The 27,972-nt window shown below is 45.6% G+C and overlaps 2 protein-coding genes across 2 annotated transcripts; both read left to right on the top strand.

Annotated features, from left to right (window-relative positions):
* The first annotated feature begins 11,038 nt into the window (after positions 1 to 11,038).
* LOC149329113 (uncharacterized) lies at positions 11,039 to 14,512 on the top strand. Its single transcript, XM_089559177.1, has 3 exons — positions 11,039 to 11,182; positions 13,545 to 13,563; positions 14,032 to 14,512. The coding sequence occupies exons 1-3, from the start codon at positions 11,039 to 11,041 to the stop codon at positions 14,343 to 14,345; spliced, it is 477 nt and encodes a 158-aa protein (XP_089415303.1). The 3' UTR covers positions 14,346 to 14,512.
* An 8,422-nt stretch (positions 14,513 to 22,934) lies between these two features.
* On the top strand, positions 22,935 to 23,894 carry LOC149329114 (uncharacterized). The gene is made up of 2 exons (XM_089562127.1): positions 22,935 to 22,946; positions 23,613 to 23,894. Exons 1-2 carry the CDS (start codon positions 22,935 to 22,937, stop codon positions 23,892 to 23,894), a joined length of 294 nt encoding a protein of 97 aa, XP_089418253.1.
* Positions 23,895 to 27,972: the final 4,078 nt, after the last annotated feature.

The following is a 27,972-nucleotide window of genomic DNA, read 5'->3' on the forward strand; positions in this document are numbered from 1 at the left end:
CAGATGACGAAAAACGAAGGTTTGCAAAGAAGGTGATCTGCAGTTTAATGTTACGTCTACAAAGCAAAGCCCACACAAGAAAAAAGAAATTTATGATTTAGCAAAAACGCTTACAAGCGCGTCCACTCTCATCCTCAATTTCAACATACCCGTTTTTTCCGCTCCAGTATAAGGACTTTTCCCACTAAGTTTATACCGCTCTTCATCCACCTGATTCTTATCCTCGGCATTATAATTAAATTTGCCTATCAGATTATCTCTGCTCTCTGCCATTTTCCTGCTTCCGTGCTCAGACAAACGCCGACTAGGCTGACATGTATCCCAGCAAAGGTTTAAACCGCCACTGCGCACAATGTGTCATGGGTTGTGGATACTATTATTGAATCGAATGTGTTAATCAGAATTGAATATTTGGAAAAAGTAAGTAACTACAATACCGGGAATAGAAGCAGAGCATTCTAGTATTGCACTGCAGTTGTGCAGCTATGAGTTACACATTCCTCCGCCATGCAGTGTTACGCTATTTGAGAACAACGAAGGGAATTTATTTAACGCTCTGCAAGATGGCCTTAGCATAGGCATTATAGTCTGAGCCGCCGATGCGCATTAAAACTCAATACAACGAAATACGAAAAAAATTTACTTGCCATACGCAACGTATCAAAATTATCGTGTAAATAAAGCTACGGTGACACGGCAAATACTTACAGTCCTAATAACATGATTTACTTTCACCTTCATTAAAACTTCGACGGAACGCCGAGGTCACGTATCATGTGCATTCTCAAGGAGAGGGACTAATATCCAACGATGGTTTTCTAAATACGGAAGCCTGACCCAATAAATTTCTCAATCACAATGCCTTTGTTGAAAGGTGAGAATGTGCAAAGAAAACTTTTAATATATAAGCTTCGATTATCATTAATAGCAGAGTTCACACAGTAAAGGACTAAGAATATTAGACTTCCAGGCAAACATTAAAACCTTTTTGCATTCCTCTCTTATAGCTTTGCAGCCGAAATCAGACAATGTATGTTTTTAGTTTCATTTTTTTAGTTCTTCTACTAAACTGTTTTCTGCAGTCTTCTTTACCGCGTTTCTCTACCAGAACTCATGCAAAGTATCATGTATTTATCAGACAAACTTCTATTTTTCTCTCCCAGGCAGATAAGGAAACAAGAAATATGTTTAAACAGGTATTATAAGCCGCGGTAAAACTATATTCAAATGAATCACCTATCATCAAGATTAGATCATGCCTACAAAGTCGGTGCCCCATTTTGCAGAACTAACACTTTCTTTCAGTCATTTCTAGCTCGAACAGCAGCAGAGTGGAATCACCTTCCCGCACCAACAGCAACCATCAAAGATTACCAGCTTTTCAAGAACGCCTTAGCTAACATTGTATGATTAGGCACATCTGTAACTTTTTTTGATAATAGCCCCATTTAGTTTATTGTATTATGTTTTTTTCCTGTAACCACTCCCCTCTCTAATGCCAATGGCCCTGAGGGTATATGAAATAAATAAATAAATAAATTACAGGACGGGTGAAATATTCGCATGAGACTCTTGCGCAAAGGACGGTATTCATAAAGCATTACTAATTTTGAGTGTCCTTACTGTTCCGGTACGGGAGCGTAATGGGTCGCTGTGGGATCACAGCGTTGCGAAGAAGCGTGCAGTAATGTGTCCTAATTAAAACGCTCAACATGACAGAATGTCATTAAATGAGTTTTTACAGGGTTAATTGTAGCTACATGGGGGAGGCTTCTACCCTGCAGTGGGCGATGTTAGGGTTATGATGCGACAACTACGGCCACTCTAGCCGCACAAACTTCTAAATCTCATTCGCCCACCTGACTTTCTGCCGCCCCCTGCTACGCTTGCCTTCTCGTGGCATCCACCCCGTTACCCTTAAGGACCACCTGCTTCTTGCCTTGGAATCACATGCCCTGCCCAAGGCCATTTCTTCCTTCTGATTTCTATTAGGACGTCATTAACTCGCGTTTGTTCCCTTACCCACTCTGGCCTCTTCCTGTTTCTCAACGTTATACCTTAACTTTAGCATCTTCTGTCTGTCTCCGAGGCGATGTTACCATTGTGCAGGCGGCGGCCTAGGCATCGGAGCAATAGTTTGCAAAATGGCGGACTACAAGAAAGCGAGTTCAAAGCAGCTGGCTTTTATTGAATTTCCAGGCATCCGACTTACAGCACTTCAGCCTGGACCTGATCGCATTGGACTACTGGTTGCTTTCCAACGTGGAAGAAGACCTGAAGAGTAGGCGTTTCACATCCAACGCAGTTGGGGCAAATCTGCGTACAGAAAAGTTTGGCATTTTTATGAGCGAAACGCTGGAAGGTCGATAGTTGGTCTACCAGATGAAAGAGTTAAGAAGATACCACAGGTAAACGATGCGGAAAGGGTGACCTGGCATAATGGCCGCTCAACCGGTACACGAGTGACCGGTACGTGGCGAAAGGACTCACTCTGAGAGCAAGCATTGCGGACCTCCCACAAGGCAACTGACTCCAGAAGTCTTTTACTTTGCAGTTGTTTTATATCGCCTGCAAGATGTTAGCTGACGCTGCCGAGTTAGGCCGGTGGTTTGGTAGATCCGGAATAAACCGTTTGCTCCTTGAGAGCCGCTTGATCTGGCGGGCGTTTCATGTTCTCGGTTCCGGGTGCGGCCGTAGCTGGCATAGCGGTCTTTTCAACGTCAGTGACCTATAGTGTCATAGAGCAGCCCCCCCCCCCCCCCTACTTTATTGAGTTTGAATATATTGCTCTTGAAACAATGAAGAAAATTCTTTGCAGTAAATTTTCCAGAAGGAGGCCTTAAATTAGAACGGTGGTTAGATTTTTTTCCATTAGTATGAAATTACTATGTAACTAAACTGACGCAATTGCGCATGTACGGCACGTGTAGTTATTGAAAGAAAACACGTACAAAGTGCAACGGCAATACAAAATGGGTAAACTAACCACATAATCCACAAGGAAACGATACATGTAAAAACTGACGACAACAAAGAAAACTCGGTGTTTACAACTCAGCGCACTCAAGTCAATAAGTAATAAACAGACATGAGTACTATCACTTTTCAAATTTTGAACGCGCAAGGTCGTAATATGATAAAAAGTATAACAAAAATTTAAGAACATTTACGATCGAAGTGATTTCATGAAGGACGGCAGTGGTTTTCTGTAATTAGTATGAAATTTAGCGACTAAGTGGTTATTTTTAATGAAACACTGGTAGCATTAGGATTAGAAAGATGGACTCCGAATACTGCGTTTTCACGTTTGCGTGGCAGAAAAAGACGCACATAGGATTTAGAAAATTGATCTTAAAAATTTTCCCGGCACTAAATTCAACCTCGTAACGTCTACAGCGAAAGAACTGGTTGGCACCGTTTTTCAAGTAAATAGTGGTGCAACCGAGCTTCTGTGATCCGCGCTTGAAAATCGGTGTCGCCGCAAGTAGCTTATTTGCGAAATTGGCCACTGATGGTGGGACCTGTTTTTTAAATTTATTTTCTAGATCGTAAAAGTTTTGTTTTCAGTGGCAGTGGTCTCCTTGTGGCTAGAACGCAGTGCCTTATCTGTACAGGGAACTTCAATTTCTCCTCAGTGTTTCTTTAAATACAGATCAGGGCTAATTGCCAAACGGTAGGCGAAAATTCCTAGATTAGATTATAAGAGCTCAGTAGCCGAAAAATTGTTTAAATGGTATACGATGTAACTGACGTAAGCGTTGTGAGCGCTGTATATCGTAATTCTTGAGTAAAACACGTTTTTCGGCAAGTTGGTAACATTCTTGATTCATATTGCAGCGAAGAAGCACAAACACGCAGACAACACGCAAAAATCGCGGACGCAGCGCTCGTCCGTGTTTTTTGCGTGTTCCTTCTCTGTGTGTTTGTGCTTCTTCACTGCAATATGTATCAAAAATCGTGACTCTTATTTATTCACATCCAAAAATTCTGGACAAAAGCATTTTTAGCTGGAAACCAATGATGAATCAGTTTTTCCGTAAAACATAACAATTCACTATAAAGATTAATATATCTGGAGATCAACCGACGACAGTTTTGAATTTCTTTTTTCTATGTTTTTGCTGTCGGTAAAAGCTTTCCCTATTGGTTTTCTATCGCAGTCTTAACGGTTCGATGCGATTGATGAAAACACCTTAGAGAAAAATTTCACTACATATCAGAAGAATGGACCATTACTTTCAACATTTCCACGAGAGTATTTTACAATTTTTTATGTTCACAATTTTTCTCCGAAAATGTGAGACACTTCTTTTAAATAGGCAGAAGTGGCGCAATATGACAATGATATTGTCACGTAGTGGTGACTGCAGTCTGGCGAGCAAGGAAACGGGCAGGATGGCTTAAAAACGAAACTTTATTTAGGCTGACTTGCGCCTACAAAGAACTGAATCCCTCGGAGGCGGCTTAGCAACTGGAGTGTATGGCGGTCGTCGAACAGCATGGTTGCCGCTCGCTGCATCGCTCAATTAAAGCCGACAAGGAAATTTCGAGATAGCCGGTTCAAATTAACTACAGTAATCTGGAAAAAAATAGACGTTGTTCATGGCTGTGATCAATCGAGATTAGTCCGGTCGCTTATCGCGTCACGTATAAAAATAATAACGCCCAGTTAACTAGAACAGAAAACTGGGCAAGTTGGAACGGATTCATCTTAATACAGCGCGATACACAGGACGAGAGAAAGAAACAAGAGACGACACGAGCGCAATCTAACAACTGAGTTTTATTTCTAGAAGGGTTACTTATATACGCACCAAACACAACGATAAAACACAGACACATCGCGATAGCCCTCACAAACCCGTACGCGCATGTAGCGGACTGCAAAAACCGCCTCATCCCAACAAAGCCATTCAGCATCTTAGCACATGACAAGACCCTGCAATCAACCTGTCGCCACACATTCCCCCAGAGCTCGAAACTCTTTATCTACCAGATTAATGGAAGGCGAGGCGACACATGTTCCAGTCTCCTGGCTTATCAAAAACGCCTCAACTAACTCCCTGCAGGTCCTATCTGGGTGACAGAACAAGATGTTAGTCCTGTCCAAATGGGGGAAGCAGTCTTTACATTTTCGGCAGTGCAAAGCCAGGTTCGAGGACACTGCCCCTTTTACTGATCTGCGGTGCTCAAACAGCCGCTCATTAATACAGCGGCCTGTCTGGCCGATGTACGTCTTGCCGCAGGAGAGCGGTATCGAATAAACGACTCCAGTCTTGCACACGACCAGTGGTTTCTTGTGGGAAACTGTGCATTCATTCTTTGCTTGGTCGTCACGGCACTCGATCTTCCTCCTTACCGCGCTGCACACTCTGCTCATCTTATCCTTCGCTGTAAAAACCACTTTCACCCCAAATCTCGAGCCTACCTTCTTCAAACGGTGAGACATGCCATGAACGTACGGAATCGCCACGGTTCTTGTAAGCATGCCGTCTTTTTCTTTTTCTTTTGCTGGACAAACGCCCCTAGTCAATATCCTCTCGGATATTTGAGCCAGAGCCATATCCGGATAACCAGCGTCCCTCAGTCTCTGAACCTGCCCCTGGTGAAAGTGGTTTTTACAGCGAAGGATAAGATGAGCAGAGTGTGCAGCGCGGTAAGGATGAAGATCGAGTGCCGTGACGACCAAGCAAGGAATGAATGCACAGTTTCCCACAAGAAACCACTGGTCGTGTGCAAGACTGGAGTCGTTTATTCGATACCGCTCTCCTGCGGCAAGACGTACATCGGCCAGACAGGCCGCTGTATTAATGAGCGGCTGTTTGAGCACCGCAGATCAGTAAAAGGGGCAGTGTCCTCGAACCTGGCTTTGCACTGCCGAAAATGTAAAGACTGCTTCCCCCATTTGGACAGGACTAACATCTTGTTCTGTCACCCAGATAGGACCTGCAGGGAGTTAGTTGAGGCGTTTTTGATAAGCCAGGAGACTGGAACATGTGTCGCCTCGCCTTCCATTAATCTGGTAGATAAAGAAAGAGTTTCGAGCTCTGGGGGAATGTGTGGCGACAGGTTGATTGCAGGGTCTTGTCATGTGCTAAGATGCTGAATGGCTTTGTTGGGATGAGGCGGTTTTTGCAGTCCGCTACATGCGCGTACGGGTTTGTGAGGGCTATCGCGATGTGTCTGTGTTTTATCGTTGTGTTTGGTGCGTATATAAGTAACCCTTCTAGAAATAAAACTCAGTTGTTAGATTGCGCTCGTGTCGTCTCTTGTTTCTTTCTCTCGTCCTGTGTATCGCGCTGTATTAAGATGAATACGCCCCGTTCCTGCGGCCTTGAGCGCGAACGAACGGACACAACAATGATACGTGGCAATACGGCAAACCCCAGGACGTGATGTCATAAATTATAGGCCTATGAACGAATGCTTGCTGCAGTGCAACTAGTGACTGTAGAAGGTCTGCTAGTGTCTGCTGGTCTTTGATCCGTAATCGGGCAAGTCTTCGGGCTGGTAAGCGGCGACGTCGACATTATCTTCCTCGGTATCGTTGGGCAGCATGGCGTCTAGCATGGTTGTGGCCTCCCTGCCATGAACGAGCCTAAAAGGAGTCATCTGGGTGGTCTCGTGCACTGCGGTGTTGTAGGCGAAGACGATGTATGGCAGGAGGACGTCAAAGGTCTTGTGTTTGGCGTCGACGTATACATGGCGAGCATATCGGTGATGGTTTTGTTCAGGCGCTCGGTCAGTCCGTTGGTCTGCGTATGGCATGCAGTTGTCCTCCGGTGGCTGGTTTGGCTGTAACGCACGATGTTTGCGTCAGTCCGCGGCGAGTGCTGTTCTTCTGTCCGTGATGAGCACGTCGGGTGCGCCATGTCGCAGAAGAATGCACTCCACGAAAAATTTGGCGACTTCTGCTGCTGTTCCGTTCGGTAGGGCTTTTGCCTCGGCGTGGCGGGTCAGGTAGTCGGTCGCTATAATGATCCACTTATTTCCAGATGTTGATTTCGGGAACGGGCCAAGCAAGTCCATGCCGATCTGCTGAAAAGGTCTTGAGGGGGGTTCAATGGGGTTCAGAAATGCTGCTGGTCGGGTTGGAGGGGTCTTTCGTCGCTGACAATCTCGGCAGGTTCTCACATAATGTGCGACATCGGCAGACAGTCGGGGCCAGTAATACTTGTCTTGAATGCGGCGGAGGGTGCGAGAAACCCCAAGATGTCCAGCTGTCGGCTCGTCGTGTGAAGTCTGAAGAACTTCTCCGCGCAGACTTGCAGGTACAACAAGGAGGTAGGCTGTCTTGTTCGCTGCAAAGTTCTTCTTCACGAGGACATCATTCTGTAAACAGAACGACGACAATCTTCTCTTGAACGAGGCGGGGGATGAAGAAACCTTGCCTACCAAGTATTCGATGAGGCATTTTACGTCGGGGTACGAGCGTTGCTGCTGTGCATAAGAGCTGGAGCTGATGGGTCCCAGGAAGGCGTCCTCATCGTCGTCCGCCGGCGGTGCATCTACAGGGGCTCGTGAGAGGCAGACGGTGTCAGAGTGCTTGCGTCGGGACTTGTAAACGACGCTGATGTCAAATTCCTGGAGGCGCAGGCTCCATCGAGCGAGGCGGCCGGAGGGGACCCTCAAAATGGCAAGCCAGCACAGCGCGTGGTGATCGCTGACCACTTTGAGTGGTCGTCCGTGCAGGTAGGGGCGGAATTTCGACGCAGCCCAGACGATGGCAAGGCACTCCTCAGTTGTCGAATAATTAGCCTCGGCCTTGAACTGAGAACGGCTAGCGTATGCGATTACCTTCTCCAGTCCGTCAGTTCTCTGAATGAGGACAGGGCCTTGGCGCACGCTACTTGCGTCAGTATGAATTTCAGTCTCGGCGTTTTCATCAAAGTGCGCGAGGATCGGTGGGGACTAAACGACGCTGGAGTTCCTGGAAGGCTTCTACTTGCGGCGCTTCTCATTTAAATGGCACGTCTGCTTTTGTCAGATATGTGTCAGTGGCTCTGCGATGGGCGAAAAATTCTTGACAAATCTTCGGTAATACGCGCACAGTCGGAGGAATCTGCGCGCAGCTTTCTTATCGGCCGGCGGTGGAAACATTGCAGTAGCACCTGTTTTCAGCGGGTCTGGCCGCAGCCGCCCACCTACTTAACACGAATGACGAAACGTGTGGCCTGGACTGCCGTTAGCGCCACGAAGCGATATTCATCGGTGCGAGATAATGCTCTCGGTGTGTTTACGGTGGCTGACAATATCTGGTGCGCAGCTCGCTTTCACTGCTTTTCCGCTTGTGCCTGATCGTGGCGTGGACAGCGCTCGTCGCGGGAGCGTTTCTGCGCTTTTGCTCGCCGATGCGGCCTCCACGGCCACAGCAGCGCTCTTTGCAGTTTTCTTATCGTGGGAACCAGAAAAAAACTGCGCGCTAAGCTGCCGCGGTTCATTTCATTTCATTTCATTTCATTTGATTTCATTTATTGTTCCCTTAAAGGCTCGAAGGCATTACATAAGGGGGGGGGCACATATTGGTTTACAACGGCGATGATGGGAACATGCATAACAATAAAAAGAACAAACATACAAACAAACATAAAAGGAGTTTTAGTCACATCAGGGTTTCCCAGCAGGTGATACATCATTCATTAAAGATATATGAAGCAATACTCGCTACAAAGAGCGCAGAAGTGATCAAGATCTATGTGAGGTGAATTTTGATTTTCTCGCGGAATGTTTTGTGATCAGTGCATGCAGCGATGTCGTTAGGCAGTGAATTCCATCGTGCTATTGCGTTGGGGAAAAATGAGTTGTTGTAAGCAGACGTGTGGCCACTGATGCGTGCTATCGGGTTACCGTGACTAAGCCGGGAGGACGTTCGTAGTGGGGCGGTTAATAGAGCGTGCCGTGATCTTGTGTTATGATAAAATGTATGAAGTAAGCATAGGCGGGAAACGACGCGGCGTGGTTCCAGTGTTGAGAGACGGAGGGACTGCTTGAGGGCGGTGACACTGGCTTCTCTTGAGTAACATGAAGTGATGAACCGAGCTCCACGATTTTGGATCGATTCCAATTCGATGGTGAGATCCGATTGCCATGGGTGCCAGATGGATGATGCATACTGTAATTTTGGCCGCACAAATGTTTCATACGCGAGTTGTTTTATGTTAGGGGATGCAGATTTCAAATTCCTTCTCAGGTAGCCAAGTGTGCGTGAAGTGTCGGAGAAAATGGTTCTAATGTGGGTGATCCAAGAAATTTGTTGATGTGAGATGTACACCGAGATATTTATAAAATTTTCAAACGGTTATAGGGACTGATGAAATGCTGTAAGTGTGATTCGTCGAGGTGTGTTTGTGAGTGAAGGACAACGATTTGCACTTAGAAAGATTTAAAGGCATCTGCCATTTTTCACACCATGATGCAATAAGTCAAGGTCCTGTTGCAAAGTGAGGTTATCGGTTGGGCTACTTATTGCATTATAGATGACACAATCATCCGCAAAGAGTCGCAATTTGCATTGAATATTAGAGGGCAGGTCGTTGATGTATATTAAGAAGAGTAATGGTGATAACCCGGCCCCTTGAGGGACACCAGATTTTACATCTGTTAATGGTGACTGGATGTTATTGGCTGATGTGAACTGCGAGCGTCCTTTTAGAAAATGTTCGAGCCAGCATATGAGATTGGCAGGAATTGCCAGGAACGAAAGTTTCTCAAGCAGATGATTGTGAGGTACGCGATCAAATGCCTTCGAGAAGTCTAAGAAGATTGCATCTATTTGGAGGTCATCGTCTATGGCCTTAAGGATGTCTTGGGTGAACTCTGCCAGCTGGGTTTCGCATGAAAATGGTTTCCTGAAGCCATGCTGATGAGAATAGAAGAAATGAATTGAATCAAGGTGGGACATTAAGCTTGATGATATAATGTGCTCTAGCTTGATGATATAATGTGCTTGGTGATATAATGTGCTCTAGAAGTTTAGAAGATATGTTATAAGATAGCTATCGAAAGCCACCGTGAACATACCGAGAGCATTAACTCGCACACGATGAATATCGTCTTAGAGATTTGCCTGATATTGTTTGCATGTAGCCGAATCCTGATACCTTGATTTATTTATAGATTTATACATTTGCGTCTGTTCTAAAAATGTTTTGTAATTAAAAAGTTTGTACTGAAATCATTTTATCCTCTTCTCGTGTGTTGTACCCTTGTGATGCTTTGTAAATACTTATCAGCTATTTTCCTCTAGCTTTTTGTGATGCCTTAATTCTTGTGTAAATTCTACGCGTTTTGTTTGATCTGTAAGTTTTTAGTGTATATAATCTGTAATATATGTGTTTCTTTTGTTGATGCTCTTACAACTGTTGAGAGTGATATACAGGCTTCGTTATACTAATTTACTGTCTTTATTTTGGTATATTGTTGCCTGCATGCTTGTATAATTTATTCTATTGGACCCGTTACTAGCCGTTCGCTATAGGTCCGAGCAGTGTTTGCGTACATTTGTAAAGCAACAAAGACCAATGAATGAATGAATGAATGAATGAATGAATGAATGAATGAATGAATGAATGAATGAATGAATGAATGAATGAATGAATGAATATCGCGTCGTGGCGCTGACGGCAGTCAAGGCCACGCGTTCTGTCATTCGTGTCAAGTCTGTGGGCGTACTCCCTCCTTGCAAACGTTGTGGCCTAGAAACAGCAGCTCTTCACAGGCGAAGTGGCACGCCTCTGCTTTCAAGGTTAGGCCGGACGATTTGATTGCGTCTAGTACTGTTCGTAGCCGTTTTAGGTGCTCTTCAAAGTTCGAGGCGAAGATAACGATGTCATCTGAATATACCAGACAGATCTGCCACTTCAGGCCTGCCAGAACTGTGTCCGTTACTCGCTGAAGCAGATCGCAAGAAAGCCGCAGAAACCATCCCAACCGAATATGAAGTGCGAAGCAGCCATCGTCGCCAGAGGCGTTTACCTGAATACGGTCTGCTACGGACCGTACGCGAGCAAAGAAGGACTCCTCAATTCCGACGTCAGCGATGGCTACGACACCAGCCCCCCTTATTTTGCGCCAGCCCCGACTGCCGCCCACGTTCAACGGTTCATCGGGCGAGGATCCTGAAGAATGGCTGGAACAGTTTGAGCGTGTCGTCGTGTTCAACAGCTGGGACGACCAGACTAAAGTGAGTCACGTTTTCTTTGTCTTGGAAAGACCAGCGAGAATTTGGTTCGAAAACCACGAAGCTTCTCCAGCGACGTGGGAATCATTGAAGGTGGAGTTCTTGAAGGCATTCACAAGCATTGTGAGGAAGGATGGTTGGTTGGTTTATGGGGTTTAACGTCCCAAAGCGACTAAGGCTATGAGAGACGCCGTAGTGGAGGGCTCCGGAAATATTGTGAGGAAAGAAAGAGCTCAGCTGCTTCTATAGTCACCACCCAGCACCTCCACCAGATGTCACGTAGTGGTGACAGTCCGGCGAGCAGGAAAACAGGAAGAATGGCTTCGAAACGAAACTCTTTATTTGGGCTGACTTGCGCCGGCAAAGAACCGAATGTCTCAGGGGCGGCGTAACAACAGGTGAGCTCGGCGGTCATGGAACAGAATGAATGAACGAAAACTTTTGTTGATCCACCGGGAAACAGCCCCCAAATCTCCGGTCCTGGCAAGGAGGCCTGGGACGCGGGTAGGGATGCTCCGCAGACTAAGGACGAGTGAAGTTACATGGTTGCTTCACGGCCTCAGCCGCCAGGCGGGTGACTTGCTGCTGGATTGCTGGGCCCTCGCTCCGCAGCCAAATTTCCCAGGCTTCTCTACTGTTAATGTTTATGCTGGCGCCCTGAGAATCGGCGCATTCCAAAATATGTGATCAAGAGTGCCCCTTTTTCCGCTATTCTTACACTTCGCGTCGTTTTCATACCCGGTCTGTGTCAAGTAGATCCAGACTGGGCAGGTGTAATTTCTAGCTTGTAAGCTCCACGAGATACGCGCATTGTTGATTAGAGACCGATACGGGGATGGAAATGTCTTTCTTAGTGATTTATAGTGTTCAGTAAACTCGTTATAAGTGGCTATGCTATCTTTTAATCCTCTGCATTCGGGTTGCTCTACGGCCGCTCGAGTAGAGGTCTCGAGCGAGCTCGTGCGTAGCCTCGTTGCCAGGGAGAGATTTGTGCGCAGGTGTCCATATTATGGATATCCTTCTATTAATTGGGTTCATTTTCAGGATTCGCTTGGCTTCCTCTGAAATTCTACCTTTTGCAAAACTTCGTACGGCTGCCTTGCTGTCGCTGATAATTATATGCGTTCGGGTAGCGACGCAAGCGAGCGCTATTGCAACTTCTTCGGCCGTCGTTATGTCTCGGGTGCGCGACGAGGCTGTGATTTTGAGTGCGCCTTCTCCATCTACCACTGCCGATACCGTCCGCTCCATGCTGACCGCTTGTTGCATCCACATAGAAAAAGAATTGAATTTCCGCCGCTGTCGGCCGTGCTCTTTTTAAAGCTGATAGCGAACTTTCGAGATAATGCTTGAAAAGTTGAACATACTGGAACAACGTAGAATCGGCTCCGCCTGGATGCGATCAATCGAGATAAATCTAGGCGCGTCTGGCATCACAAGGAAAGCTTGAAAGCGGCGTGGCGGCAGCTTTGAAGAATGAACAAAGACTACAAAAATTCGCGGCAATATTCACAATATGCTTGGTGTCTACTCTATCTCTATGCCGCACTATGCCAGCTCCGCCGTGCGTCCGTTTCCGTAATCACGCTTTTGGCAATGCTAGTTGCCACTGCTGCTAATCGAAATATTCATCCGGCGTGGGCAAAAAGACAGTCTTATATGTTGTTCCCGGAGATGCGGGTGTGCGGTTGGAGACCAATTGACGGGCAGGACGCCCATGACCCTCAGACTGCACCTCTTGCGTCTTGGACCTCGAATTAAGCAGCTGAGTGATCGCGAGCATCAACAGTCTTCGATTGGCTGAGCACCGCGAACTGCAGCCGACAATGGTCCCTTGACCGATGCGAACAATGAAAGTGCTACATTGTTCGCTGACGTATAGTTCCTGGCTTTCTTTTTCTTCGTTTTTCTCGCTTTGATGTAGACATAAAGCTTACGCCAAGCCAACCGTTTCACTCCGCTCTGTGTAAACGTTTTGGCCTTTTCGAGTGCCCATAAACTGGTAAGCGCCGGCATCACGTGGGTATCTAGGTTTGCCCTCTGTGTGAGCTGTTAGAATCGCTCGCTAGGGCTAGGTGGTATATAAGTCGAGTCGAAGGCTTCAGCAATATGCTTTGACCGACTCTGCAGCAGTACATCATGAATACCACCGTGAGTACCAGCTGTTGTGCTTCCTGTATTTATATACCCTCATCCCATCTGAAAGTGAAGTATTGTGACGTTCACTATGATTTCCGTGTGATTAGAGACAAAAGTGCTCTGAATAGTGTTCGCATCTTGGCAATGGTTCTGAGGTGGAGCTTTTTGTTAAACCCGGAGGTATTTATCAGCAAACATCAGTCAACTTCGTGCTGTTGCTTTTTAGATTAGTACAGATTATCCAGGTACACGATTAATGCGTAGTGCCTGGAGCTTTTTACTAATTTATATTCTACAAACGTAGCAGAATTCAACGTCTGCGTTATTTTTTTTACAGAAAAATAATGAAGTAATAGGTAACGCAGTTAATAAGTGCGAGATAAAACACGGATCTTTTCTAAAGTGCATCACAGAGACAAACGTGTATTGCCTGACGCCAGTGAACTTTTAGTTAACTAATGACTTTAAATTATGGGCGTTTTGCAGGTCTTTTTTTTCTAGTGGAATGACACGATGAGGACTGAACTGTGCCGCTGTGCTTCTAATTAGTTCGTCATTCCCACATGCGAAATATCTTGCCCTCCACGAGACAAACGCTGTGATTTGTAATTGTCGGCATTTTCAGGGGACGAACTCGCTTCAAATACGAATTTATTAGTATATTGTTCGTGTGGGCCTGCTAGTCCTGTGGGTCTTGGACAGAAGTGACTAAGGACTTCTTGTTTTTCAGATATGCATCCTCGTTATTCTGGCGGCCCTAGCAGCGGTCAACGCTGGCTACCACGGAGGCTACGGTCACGGTTACGGCCACGGAGGCTATAGCCACGCCATTACCTACCATTACGATAACCAAAGGGCGCACTATGGCTATGGCGGATACGGCGGCTATGGTGGATACGGCGGCTATGGTGGATACGGCGGCTATGGTGGCTACGGAGGCTACGGAGGTTACGGCGGTTATGGAGGATACGGCCACGGTTACGGCGGATACGGTGGCTACGGTTATGGGCATGGGTTCTACGGCTAGGGTCTCCAAGCTGTGATAGAAACTTGTATACTGGTGCGCGACAACTGCTGCTATAAGGAAATCGTTCAAAATCTCTGAGTGCGTCCGTACTTCAGCGTTAACGGCCAGATACTGCGGACTGCTATGAATCGGCTGAGCATCGCACCGTTTCCAGCGACTAAAGTCCTGAGATCTTGGCCACACCGGTGACCGCCGCAGAGATCAATCTAACGGCTGCTGCAGTGCTTGTAGTGTGTTACAAGTTTGGAGATCTGAGAGGCCACTGGAAACCTGTGAGAAGGCATCTATTTGCGCTCTCCTTTTTGTGTTCTCTCACGTTTGTTCTTGTCCCTTTCTTCTTCTTCCCCATGTGCACGGTAGAAATCGGACCTAGCCTGGAAAGCACCCCTGCCTTCCATTCATCTGATCACTCTCCCTCTTCATGTACTACAGACATAATACGCAGAATAAACGCTTCTTCGCCGTTGAACCCTTAACAAGAATGCTTCGTTTTTTATCCGGAGTCCTCCACTGCGGCACCTTTCTCACTTTCTTCTCTCCCTCCCAACTTCCTCCCTTCCCTTACGGCATGTTTGAGGCGTCGCCGGAAATGAGACGGTCACAACGCCATGTCTTTTCCTCAAAGCCAGCCTTCAATTTCTTTGTAAAGGCGAACTGAGGAACTCTATGCAGCAGTTGCTCTGAATAAAAATTGATTCCTTGGCTTTTTCTTCGTGTGTTAAAATTTGTCCCGCAGGACAATGAGCTATGTATGGCTTAAAAATTTGGATTTAAAAATTTGCCAGCAAGCCGATTCAAACCCATGACGTCTACACTTAAAGGGATTCTTTGCTACCCTTTTGAAGGGGAAGGCTGGGTTGCCTTGCCTCTGGGATGCACTCGATAATAGTTGCTGACGCAGGAACTTTAGTTGCGAAATCGGCCGGCAACAGTGACACTTGTATTTTCTATTAACGCGAGAGCTTTAGTACCCCAGTCTGAAAAAATTGGCCGGCGCCGGCGACGTCGGCGCTGGCGGCATCGGCGTTGGCGACGTCGGCGTTGGCGACAGTTTGAAGCTTCGCCGCTGGAGCGCCCACTCCGGCAACCTAGGTCGGCTACTTAGGTCACGTGACCTTGTGGCATCCTCACAACCTGCCCACCGGATTGTCAGCGAATTGACCACCGCGGCAGGCGGCAGGTAGATTAGTTTTTGCTTGCGAGAGGTTGCTCAGGAAGAGCAGCCTCGGTCGCATAAGCGCACCGCTGCACAACTGCGCCAAGAGGAGTTTAAAGACACCCAGGGATCTATGAATGCAAATTCGAGAACGACCAATTAAGCATAAATGGCCATTAACCCATTAATGCTATCGCGTCATTCCCTTGAACTAAGCTTGTGTGTCCCCTGCAAGTTTTCTTCTTCTTTTCTAACTTGTAACGATAGATCATTTCTTGTTGACCTGCCACCGTTTATCCTCTTTACGGAGCCGCCTGCTGGAGCTTCCGTTACGACAGCTTGGTCTAAGTCTGTCAGCTGGGGTTGCTCTGTCTCTTGGGGCTTCCTCCTTTGGGCACAGCAACTGGAATGTGCTCTCCGCCATGCAAAACTTCCTTAGAGACACTAAACGGCTGCCGTCTTAAGCTCTGCTCTTTCTCATGATCAATATTTCTCTGGAACGAAAGCTTTCTGAAGCATGGAATATTTAGCCCCGTTCTCTATTTCAGTCACCGATCTCACAGCATTTGTTTAGCCTATTTCAATTACACATCAGAGTTTCTTTCATTTATTTCCTAATTGCTATTATTATCAAAATTATTTTATTTTTCCCCATCATTATTTTCTTGTTTAACATTTTTTGCACCTATCAGTTGCCGCCTGTGTCTTGGCCTATCCCCCGCAGTGGGTACGCGCCATTATCTAGAGGACAACAATAACAACAACAACAAGAGCTCCGTTTTTGGTGAGAGCTGTCTTTTGTGACTATAGCACGGCACACTACCGATGGATGCCAAATTAAAGTTGTCCTGAGCGCCTTTAAAGCTCGCGCTTTTGGAAGCGACAGGTGGCAGAGGAATTTCTTCGTCTATCATGGTATGATGTCGTTCCATATCTGGACGTAAAGCTCGCGCGTTGACCTTCTGCGCTCAAGGCGAGGCCTGCGCAGTAATGCAATTATGAGCTTATGAGCCCGAGAATTTATTTAGTTGTTCATTTTCATTTATTCACTTCAGTACCCTCCGGGCCCGAGGTCATTATAGGGTAGAGTGGGGTACAACAGCAAATAAGAAAAAAAAAACAGTCACTATTAATACAAAATGTGAAATAAAAATGTGAACAAAATCATGGCTCGCGAAAATAAGTAACAGCAAATAAAATGAAACAAATTAACAGCTATTAGCACAAAATTATGGGCAAATAATAAAAGCAGACAAGTATACCACGAAAAAAAAAACACAAGGAGCAATTTTTCAAATAGGCAGGAAAAAACTTGCTCAAACATACTGTCATGCACTCGAACAGCAGAATTTGTGAAAAGAGGAAGAGAAAAGAAACCAGGTTTGTTAGAACCACCAGATGAGCTGAAAAAGAATAAATAAATGGCAGTGCGCAAGAACTCTATGTACTATGTTACTATCAGTCCATGGTAGAGAGAGGGTGTGGTAGATGGTCCTTGGCGATCACAAAATGAACAAGGGAGGGGAAAACCTCAGGTTGCTTGAGCCAACGTTTCGACAAGAGGACTTGTCTTCGTCTGGGTTAAAGCTGATTTAAACACAGAATAGTCAAATATTTCGGCGACCGATCGGGGAAGCTGATTCTATTGTGCCATTCAGAATGGGTGCTCATGTGTTGCCTCTGGTCATATGGTCCAGCTGGGTCCGAAAGATAGTGCACTCATAGCAGAGGGTGAAGACTTCTGTGCAGCGAACGCTCTCGGTCGGTCGCTTGTTCACTGCTGTAGGGGAGGCGACAAGTATGAAGGCCTTTTGAGAAAAAAAAAACAAACAAAAACAGCTATTAATCTTGAACACAGAAATTGCTTAGGCGTAAAATGAATGGTTGGTTTATTGGTTTATTGGGGTTTAACGTTCCAAAGCTACTCAGGCTATGAGGGACGCCGTAGTGAAGGGCTCCGCAAATTTCGACCACCTGGGATTCTTTGGCGTGCAATGACATCGCACAGCACACGGGCCTCTAGAATTTCGCCTTCATTGAAATTCAGCCGCCACAACCGGAATCGAACCCGCGTCTTTCGGGTCAGCAGCCGAGTGCCGTAACCACTGAGCCACCGCGGCGGGGCTAAAATGAATGTTTCTAGTACTAAACCCAAGCGCAGAAAAAAAGAAAGCATATTGAAATGCACCTAACATCACCATTGCTATTACCACTGCCAAATCCCCATTATGCCGGCTGTAAGGTGAAAGCTTATACCCGAGTTGAGCTTGTCCCGCTCCAATCCGCGCCACTCTTCAGAGTGTAGCTGCTTCGTTTTCCCATCTGCATTACGTTTAGAATTACGTAAATACAACAATTTCAGGTGCCAAAGCTTTCCTCTGGCTGAGGATCAGTTTGTACGCGCGGTTCTTCAGCGCGCCCCGATGTGGCAGGACATGGGCGTTTTGTGTTTGGCGTTTGGCTACCGCTGGGGCTGGGATCGAACCAGCGAACTGGTGTTCAACAGAAGAACCCCATTGCTACTAAGCTACCTGAGAGAGTTATATCAGAGTAGATGATTACAAGAAGGAGTAGACGTAACAAGCACAGTAAGTGCTGGGTAACTGCAGGCAGCAGGAGATTTGATAGGAGTTGGGTAAGGTTTACCGCCAAAAAGCTCTATGTGGATTGACTGGGACGCTTTAGGGGAGGTTGGCGGACTAATTTCGGCCAACGAGGGGATTCTGTAATGTGCACTAACACTGCGGTATTGCACCTCGTCCCTAAGAAAATGCGGCCGCTGCAACCAAGGATCCTTCCCGCGACCTTGGCTTCATCAGCCCCGAAGCCAATCAACTGAGCCACCGCTGTTGATATTAAGAGATTTATTCTCATAAATCGCAAATCGCATGCGCCGTACAAGCGCTATGCAGTGTCCTAGTAGCGTTTGGCGCAGAAATCATGATTACTCCTCGCATCAATCCCAACGCACTTGAGGTAAACTCGAGTGCTTGAAACGGGAATTTATACATTTACTTTTTTTGTTTCTTTACGGGCTGCTAAGATTAGCTCAGCGCGTTATACCCATTTTGGTGGTGGTGGTGGTGGAAACTTTTACTCTGAGAGTAAGACACACGGCAACTTAGACTTAAAGTGTGGCAACTTGAACGGGATGACTTTTAACGGCTAACTCAGAAGTACCTCTGTGCAGCTAAATATGTGACCCCAGACATTCTGACTGCACGCAACTATTCTTAAGTCTGGTGGATGTCCCGCGGTTTGTACAAAGCAGGCTCGAAGATTTTAGTGCGAAGCACTAAACCGGTGGTTCAGGCCCGGAAAATTTGTCTAATGTTCGTCTGTGTCTGTTCGAGACCAACATGTATCGCACAAATTCCACCGGTGGCAGCACCTGCCATCCTGCACCATGTTTTCGCACTGTATACGAATGTTATAACATTCAATCTTAATTTTTTTTATAAAACGAGTGAGCATGTACACAGCGTAATGAATGGCGCAAGTAAAAAAGCGCACGGCACATTTAACAAATGTTGTGTTTGGTGCTGAAAATATTCGTTGTACTGGCCTTCCTACTGCATTGCGCTGCCTGTTCCAGCGCGACAGAGATCTTGTAAACAAGACAAGTCAGGTAACGACCCTGTTTCTGTCTTCACAACAAACCTCCTGTAATTTTCACCAAACATTTGCAGTAACAAAGCATTTTTTGCAATAACAACAGAAGTTTTTGTAGGCATTACAGAAAGGTATTGCTGAACTGCCGAATATTGCTGCAGAAAGAGCTGCAGTGCAAAAGAAAAATACTACGACATATTTTTTGCGGTTGTCATTGTTTATGGCGCTCGGCTGCTGACCTAAAAGACACGGGCTCGATTAGTGGCGGTCTCATTTCGATGGAGACGAAATTCTCGAGGTCTATGTGTGTGCGATATCAGTGCGCGTTAAAGAGCCCGAGGTGGCCGAAATTTCCGGAACCCTTCTCTACGGCGTTCCTCATTGCCTGAATCGCTTGGGGACGTTAAACCTCAATAAACCATAAAAAGACAATAGCAATGTTCCTCGTTACGACAATACTACAAAATATCTTTGTCGTATTTCAGACGCGGTTCTGATGTGGTTCTATCGCTTTTTTCGACTGGGAATGTCTCTAGAAATTAAGCGGCATCCGTTCCGACTTGTTTAACCCACTGGTTTTGCGGAGAAAAGTAGCACACATTTTCTTCAATGACTTTGTAAAAGACCTGAAATATGGTGCGCATCTGCACCTCCGTCATATCGACGTGTAGGCAAATTTGTCTGAGAAATAAAAAAAGGCTTCAAGAAGTATTACGAGGCAATATTGTGAGGGAAAGGATCAAAAGTGAATAAATTTTGAAGTTTTTTTTCTCCGGCAGTATGGGCGGCGTCAAACAGTAAATTCACTCTTGTAAAAACATACAGAACCCCAAGGAGACCCAATAGGAAAAGAGAAAAACGCGCTGTATTGTTCGTTTCTTTGTTCTGTAGTATTCAGTACGCATATTTCCCGGCACTTGAAGCAAGTAGGGCTACGTGTGGTCCGCAGGCTTACAAAGAGTTTAAGTTTAGTAGATAATCCTCATAGTTGTATACGTATACGTGAAGGAAGGCCAATGAATAAAGAACTACAGCATAACTGAAATCTTTTCAGTTCTGGCGGGTACTGAGTAGCGGAGTGCATTAACAGTTCCAGGAGATCCGCTAGTTCATTACTTATGCAAAAAGGCAAAAACAGCTTTTGTACTTGCCTGCATTTGGCTGACTATCTGAGCTCGAAAGTAACAACGCAAAACGTGGCTTCGAACGCCATATACAAAACGAAGCAACATTTCAAGAATGAAAAACGCAACGCAACATGCTCGTATGATTTACACGATAATTACGGAACCTACACATTAGTTTCACCACACATGATATTAGCCCACAGACGTGGCTGTAGCTAATTAAAGGCATTGCGACATGACACGCAAAACTCCGCAGTACAATAGTGAGATTTAAAATTAAGGCAACAGGTATCCGTGAAGAAAGTAATATTCGTATGGGTTTGAGGTGTAACGGGTCTGCGTGTACTATATAGCGCACACTGCTACAGCAAAATATCTAGAGCGCGCACGCTTCTCTAGAGCATGCGCTACCGCTAATTACCGCCAGATGCCATCATCATCATCATCATAAGCCTGACTACGCCCTCTGCAGGGCAAAGACCTCTCCCATGTCTCTCCAATTAACCGTGTCCTTTTGCCAGCTTTTTGACGCATAAGGGTGTGCGAAAGCTGTGTAAATCATTAACTAAATGAAAGCAAAAACGTTGTGAATATTCTTTCGGATCCAACGCCTGTCATAACAGGCATCAACGTAGTTCGCAGTTCACCGTCCACGCAACCCAGATGGGTGCGTAGACACAAATGCCATTATGGCATTTATGCTCGTGAGGGCTGCTCTGTAAGCGCACGCTAATCCGAAGCTGTTGCACCCGGACATTAGGAGGAAAAAATACGAGAATATTATATGTAAGAATCAACTTCATAATTATAACAATGCCCTTCCAAAGTAACTTCCCTGCCACCTTTTTACGCCTAGAAGATTTGGGCCCCAAGTGCCTCGTGAGCGCCGCAGGCAGCATCTATTTAATGCTTGTCATTATTATTGTATGCAGCATCTGCGATGTTTTGAAGCCTAGCAGATATGTGACATCAGTGCATCGTAAGCGAAAAAAATCTACATACACTCACGTAACTAAAAAACAGAACGTGATGAGATTTGAATATAATATTGGAGAAAATACCTTGGTCGAGGTACAGAGTTTCCGATACTTGGGGGTGACAGTGACTCATAATTTAGACTGGCGTATTCACATTGAGAATCTATTCAAAAGCATATCAGAAGCTTTGCTTTCTTAGGAGAAAACTTCCAAACGCGACTAGAGAAATTAAGTTAGTCGCCTACAAAACATTTATACGACCAGTTCTGGAATATGCGAATGCTGTGTGGAGCCCCCACCAAAAATGCTTAAAAAAGAAGGTAGAAAGAATACAGCGGATTTCAGCACGTTTTATATGTTCCAAGTATCGCCGTACTGACTCGGTTACAAAGATGATGCAGCAGTGTGAATTGGAAACGCTGGAAACTAGAAGAATAAAACATCGACTCAAACTTTCTTTCCTGATAATGCAAGGGCCATTAAAAATAAATAAAGAACATTATTTGAAAGCGCCTCTAAAACGTGGTTCCCGAAAAAACCACAGCAGGGTACTACAGCCTATTAACACACGTACGGATGTGTACCGGTATTCCTTCTTCCCTGATGTAATTGAAATGTGGAACAAATTGCCAAGTGATGTTGTGGAGAGTGCTAACGAGCAACAATTTGAGCTAGGTGTTGATATGTTTTTGAGAAATGGTGCACAAATATTGAACTCTGACTCATGATTGCTCATTGAAGTGCTTATGAAGTGTATTTGTTTTTGTTCCCTCCCTGTAACGACCCTCTTTTGAGAGTTAACAGTATGACCAAATAAAATAAAAAAATAAATAAAGTCAGCATATGTTTATTACTTTTCTTTGTTAGCATATCAAGCAAAACCCTTGGTTCAAAATGAGGGGCACGATGCTAGTTACATACAAGAGAGCTCGACACCTCACAATCCGTGAAAGCGGCTTCAAGTGGAAAGCTGCAAACATGTTCTGTGTTTTTGCTGCATACCAGTGGCCTTCCTACCCCAAAATACTTGTGATATGAAGCTAATATCCGCGCCCGAATTCTGCGATTCTCAGATGCGTCCATTTGGATTCTGTTGCTGCTGTTGTTACTGTGGCTTCTAATTTTATTAAAGCTAATGAAAATTCGGCGAGCCTTCTTGCACTGTCAGTTATCGTGTTGCTCCAACTCATCCCTCAGTAGTGGCCGATGACACGCACACACACCTTATATCATTGTCTTAGGCTCTGTCCAGTAATGCAGACCATATCGCTCAATAACATTTCGCAGAGGCGTTCAGGATGTCCGTGTGATGCTTGCGCCGCTAGAGCCTCGCACACTGGATTTCTAAAGTTCGAAAATCAATCACCGACTGGCTGAGCACCCCACAAGTTGCGGTCGACGAGTGCTGACCTGCACGAACAATGAAACTGCCGCGTTTTTCTGTAGTATCGCGTTTTCTTCACTTTTTACTTTCTCCTTCCATACAGCGAACGTACGCGAAGTGAACCATGCCATTCTGCTTTGGGCGTAGGTTTTGGTCTTTTCGATCGGCCATAAACTGGTAACAGCCGGGATTATAAGGCTACCTTTTCTTGTTCTCTTCGTAGCCTGTTATTCGTCGCTGGTTTCGCTCGCTAGGGCTATGTGGTATATAAGTTCCCTCGCGTACTTCACCTAACAGTGCAGTGCGCTTTCGCCAGCTCTCCAGCAGTTCACTATGAAGACCGTCGTAAGTATCCGTGTTTGGGCACGGCATCTTTGGATACGCGGATCATATCTCTGGACTCGGCGCTGCATGTGAACCGTTGCCCCGAGTGAACCTCTGGATTTCGCCTCTGACATAGCAGCTGTGACGCTCACAAGCATCTTAAAGTGCCAATAGACATTATACGATCGCAACTTGCCGATGTTTTAGACGAAGTGCACTTTACGAAAGCAGCAGCTTTATCCAGCGTCTATGGCTGTCTTAGTGTTTTGGGGCATCCGGGATTACTTTCGATTCAGTGTGTCAGTAGATTTTTTCCTTTTCCATCGCACATGCATACGGGAACACATTATGTGCATAAATACCTTCTTAGGGTTGGGTGCTTCACAGGGGAGTTTAAGCAGCAAAATATTCAAGAATATTAAAGCTTACTTGTTATATCAGCATATTCATTAGTCAAAATGTTAAAGCACATGAAAGCATACTATGCTTTCGAGTTTAGCTAATTATTCAAGCCGAGGACACATTCTTTCAGATGCAGAAAGGCAACGATTTGTGGGAATTTGGTGCCAAAGCTTACGACGACGCACAGTCTTTTGCACATTCCATAGAATGTTGTTCATCTATAGCCCTGGTATTCTTGTCGAGGTAAATTTTGAAGATAATTAAATAACATTATTTTATTTTTAGGTTTGCGTCCTCGTCCTTCTTGCTGCACTGGTAGCGGTCAACGCGGGATACCATGGTGGCTACGGTCACGGCTACGGCCACGGAGGCTACAGCCACGCCATCACTCACCATTACGACAACCAGAGGGCGCACTACGGCTATGGAGGATACGGCGGCTACGGTGGCTACGGGGGCTACGGGCGCGGATACGGTGGTTACGGAGGTTATGGTGGCTATGGGGGCTATGGTCACGGCTACGGTGGTTATGGCGGCTACGGCTACGGTCACGGGTTCTACGGCTAAGTACTCTGAGCTGTCGCCTAAATGTAGTTCTTGAGTGTGCGAGAGTTGCTGACATCATGAGCCCATTCAATCTCTCTTCTACGCCTGCCTTCACTTCGGCCTACCACGCCTGATACTGCTGACTACAGTACGTCACCTGGAGAACGGAGCTTTTTGTATAGTGGAAATACTGGGAAATTGGCCGTACAGGTCAGCGGCGCCCAAACCAACTGGACAACTGCTGCAGTTGTCATGGACCGGTCTCTGACATGTCTCGGATTCATTCTGTCCACTTTCTGTTCTTTCTTTTTGTCCCTCTGTCCCTGTTCCTCATGTGCAGATTAGCAAACAGGACCCAGCTTAGCTGACATGTCTGTCTTTCCCTCACGCCCCCTCTCTCCCCCTCTTCATGTACAGATACCATGCAAATGCAAAATAAACACAATTTTTGATGCTGAACATCTAGACATGTTTGCTTCTTTAGAAGTAGTGGTTCATGATAAGTAAAAGTTATAAAAAAATAAAAGCGTAAATCTTTTGCAGCGAGGGCTGCACGGGGAAGTGAGCAACTCTGAGAGTTTCTGAAACGTTTCATTTTGTCTTATCTGCCAAGTTTGGTCCTTTTTTAATTGTTCCATCTAACGATTGCTATATTTATAAATGGTTACCTTGGGAATCACACGGAAACCATGCGGAACATACGAAGTCGTTACGGTCTATTTGGAGAACAAATTCGTAAAATCGAAATTCGTATCTACTTACTTTGAAGCCCTACAATTAATAAAGAGTTGTACACGTGAAAACTCTACGGAAAGGCTATGAAAGCCATATGGAACACGTACGGAGAGCGTACGGATTTTCTGACACTTTCGGCATCCTCCCGAAAACCCACAATTACTAAGTGCAGCTCATATGACTGCTTCAGCTGGCCAGTCATGTACACTACAGCGCACGACACACAATCTTGCGCAGCGACAATCGGCAGCGAGAGCAAATCAACAGACCCTAGTCCCATCAGATCGAGCACCTTTCAGTTATAGATGGAAATGAGAAATGAAACTTGACACGGGAGAAGGATAACTAAAAGATACAAGGTGGTCAAGTATGCATTACCTTCTGCTGTGATCAGATGAAGAAAGAAAAAATCTTATGGTTGTGTTATCTCGCGGTTAAAGGCTTACGTTTGTCTCATTACACGTAGCTAAATGCAAAAAGGTACACTGATGAGAAACACTGTGACAATGAATTGATGTGCTGGAATGAGGCGGCAAAGCGCGTCCGAAAAGCTTAGAAAGGCGACGGCTCCTATTATTTGATCAAAAATTGCGTTTTTCGAGTCATGCATTACTCGGACTTCCCACTGTACCTCCAAAACGTTTGTAATCAAGAGAAATGTTGTCTCATTAAGACACAAATGACGAACACAAGAATGCCGGGTATACATAAGCTTAAACAATCACTTCTGTTGTTCAGAATGCAGAAAAAAAATCACAAGCAGGGCGACCTCCTCAAAAATAAAGACAACGGAAAAATAAAAAAAAAAGCAGTTATAAGTCTGATAGGCACACTCACCATCGTCCTCTACGGTTATACCGAGCACAATATCTCCGCTGTGTCGCGACATATTCTCCCAGTCTGTTCCTAATTCTTTCGGCACATGTGACGCTTATTCCTGGCATGTTTTGATTTTGCATTATATTTAGTTTTACGCCTTTCAACTGCCTTTTTCTCCAACTTTAAGTTATGATATCGATGAGTACTTATGCAAGACATCAGCGTTTTTACGTGCAGCCTGCAATGTTTTCAAGATTTATAAAGCAGAGGTTGCCACAGTGCTGGGACGGTGAGCGCAAACGTCTTATTATGACAATACTATGGGCGCGTCGGTTAAATATATTTTACTCAAAGACTGTACGCTAACAGATACCGGCAACTTGGCGAGCACTGTGCGCAATTATGCACCCGTGTCTACTTCTGCAGAATTTCGGTGAGAAAAGTAAACGTGCTATATAGGTGCAATATAGGAGGCGTGCTCCTGTTTCGGGAAGGCTGTGTTTAGAAAGATTTTTACAGCGTGGCTGTTACACATTTGGTTTAGCCATATCACCGTGCACTAGTAAGTCGTAGGCCTTGGCAATCTGGTGGTTCATGCTGGGCACAAACCGTGCAGAGCACCGCATTAAGGGTGAGCGGAGATAGCGTTAGTGTATTAATTAATGCCCATGTATACGAAATTGGTGACTCCCGACTTTGCATTCATGGATCCCTGGGAGTCCTCATACCACTCTCTGGAGCAGTGGTGCAGCGGTTAAGCGATGAGCAACTTCCCTGCGATGACAGTTGCTCCCAGTAGTGGGTCCAGGGAGGCTGCCCGGGAAGAGCAACCTCACGCAACCAATCAAATTTATCTGCTTCTACCGCGGTGGTCAGTTTGCTCACAATCCAGTAGGCAGGTTGTTGTGATGACGTCAAAAGGTCACATAATGTAGGCGGTCCACTTAGGCTGCTTGTACGGGGATTTTTCGCCCAAAACTCCGAAGACGACGACGCTGGATTTTCCGGAGAAAGGGCGCCTTAACGCTTTCGGGCTGAAACAGAGGGCCGAATGAGAACGGCAGAAAAGCGCTACCATCTTCACTCAGTTTTGTTCCTTTTGTTTTCCGTGCACTTTCCATCAAGCCCTGCATTCTTTCGGAAAATTGGCAGCATCAGCCATAAGATCTTAATTAATGAGTGAATTAATTTAAATTAGCCTATCAACTGTATTGTATATAGGTTGATCTAATTAATTTCAGTTAAAATCAGCTTAGTTGCCAACTGCTAACGTTGGCAGGTAGCAAAGTAGAGAGAGCGAGAGATCTCTTCCCGTTTAGGGGAGATGAAGAAGAGGAAAAGCGCGAGAAGAAATAAGGGTGGGAGGCTTGGGATGTGATGGTGAGAGCGGAGGAATGCGCCATCGGAAGGTCGCTTCGGCGGGAAGAACCCAGCGGGTGGCTTCTGTGGAAAGGGGAGGTTTAGATGAGGGCGGAAGGATACGCAGTCTCTGCGTGGTCCCACTGAATGCAGAACACCAGGCTATATGGCTGAACCAGAGCTATACCTGCTTTCCCTGATTCATGTCCCGAGCCAGTTTTCTTTTCATTTGTCTTTAGAGAGGGTACATTGAGCTTGTTGCATTTTCCGTGCAATTTCCATTTTAGAATTCTATTTCCAGCGTAAGTACCCACACTTAACAACTGCCAGGATTTTGTGTGATGGGCCGCCATAGAGCATTGTAAGGTTGCTACATATCGCAAGTGGTCCCCTAAATCCTAAGGTTCTTGTAACACTCAGGCGCTCCTCCAATGAACCTCATCAATTCGGCAAGAACTATACAACGTAAACCGGCCACACACGACAATATGCTGGTACTTCTGCAGGATGCGACCATAAAGTACCGGCCTCTTGTCATCATCTTGCAAACGAATATCGACTCTTAGCACTTCACAGTACCGACATATATTTGTCCGGTCCAACAATATACCAAGACCACTGTGTAGGACCAATACCGACAAGCCAAGAAAGAGATGGCAATCCCCCTCCCCCGCCCCCCCCCCCCAACTCCCGCACTCTCTATCCTGAATTCGTTCATCAGGTTCAATCCAGGCTTAATGGGAGGATTGCATCTATGAGCGCTTTGATTCCCGTTTCTTCCCTTATTTTTACTCCGTAGGTTTTCAATTCTCTCTTTCTCATCTTTGCACAAAGCATGTGAAGTGACAATAGCGCAAAAGGTTTTACAGTTAACTTACTTCTCTCTCTCTGGGGCTGATGTTCTGAATACTTTTGAGTTGCTGGCGAAAGAAAAGGGCGCTTACAGCGTGTTGAATTAAGAAGCAAATAATGAAAACCGCCATGGCGCATGACACTGTATTTAATGCAGTGCGAAAATATGTTGTCATAGCTCATTCTCTGAAAGTCAAGTATGCGCAGAGGCAAGATGGCATGCAGCATCCTCCATTTTATTCTTAGAGTGTATTGATTATTTCTTTTGATTTTCATTTTATTGTCCCTTCTTATTCGCTACAAAGGTCGTCTTTTTTCATTTCTTTTTCTACGC

The sequence above is a fragment of the Amblyomma mixtum genome, chromosome 9 (genome assembly GCF_055824585.1).
Source record: "Amblyomma mixtum isolate Tamu chromosome 9, ASM5582458v1, whole genome shotgun sequence".
NCBI classification, from domain to species: domain Eukaryota; kingdom Metazoa; phylum Arthropoda; class Arachnida; order Ixodida; family Ixodidae; genus Amblyomma; species Amblyomma mixtum.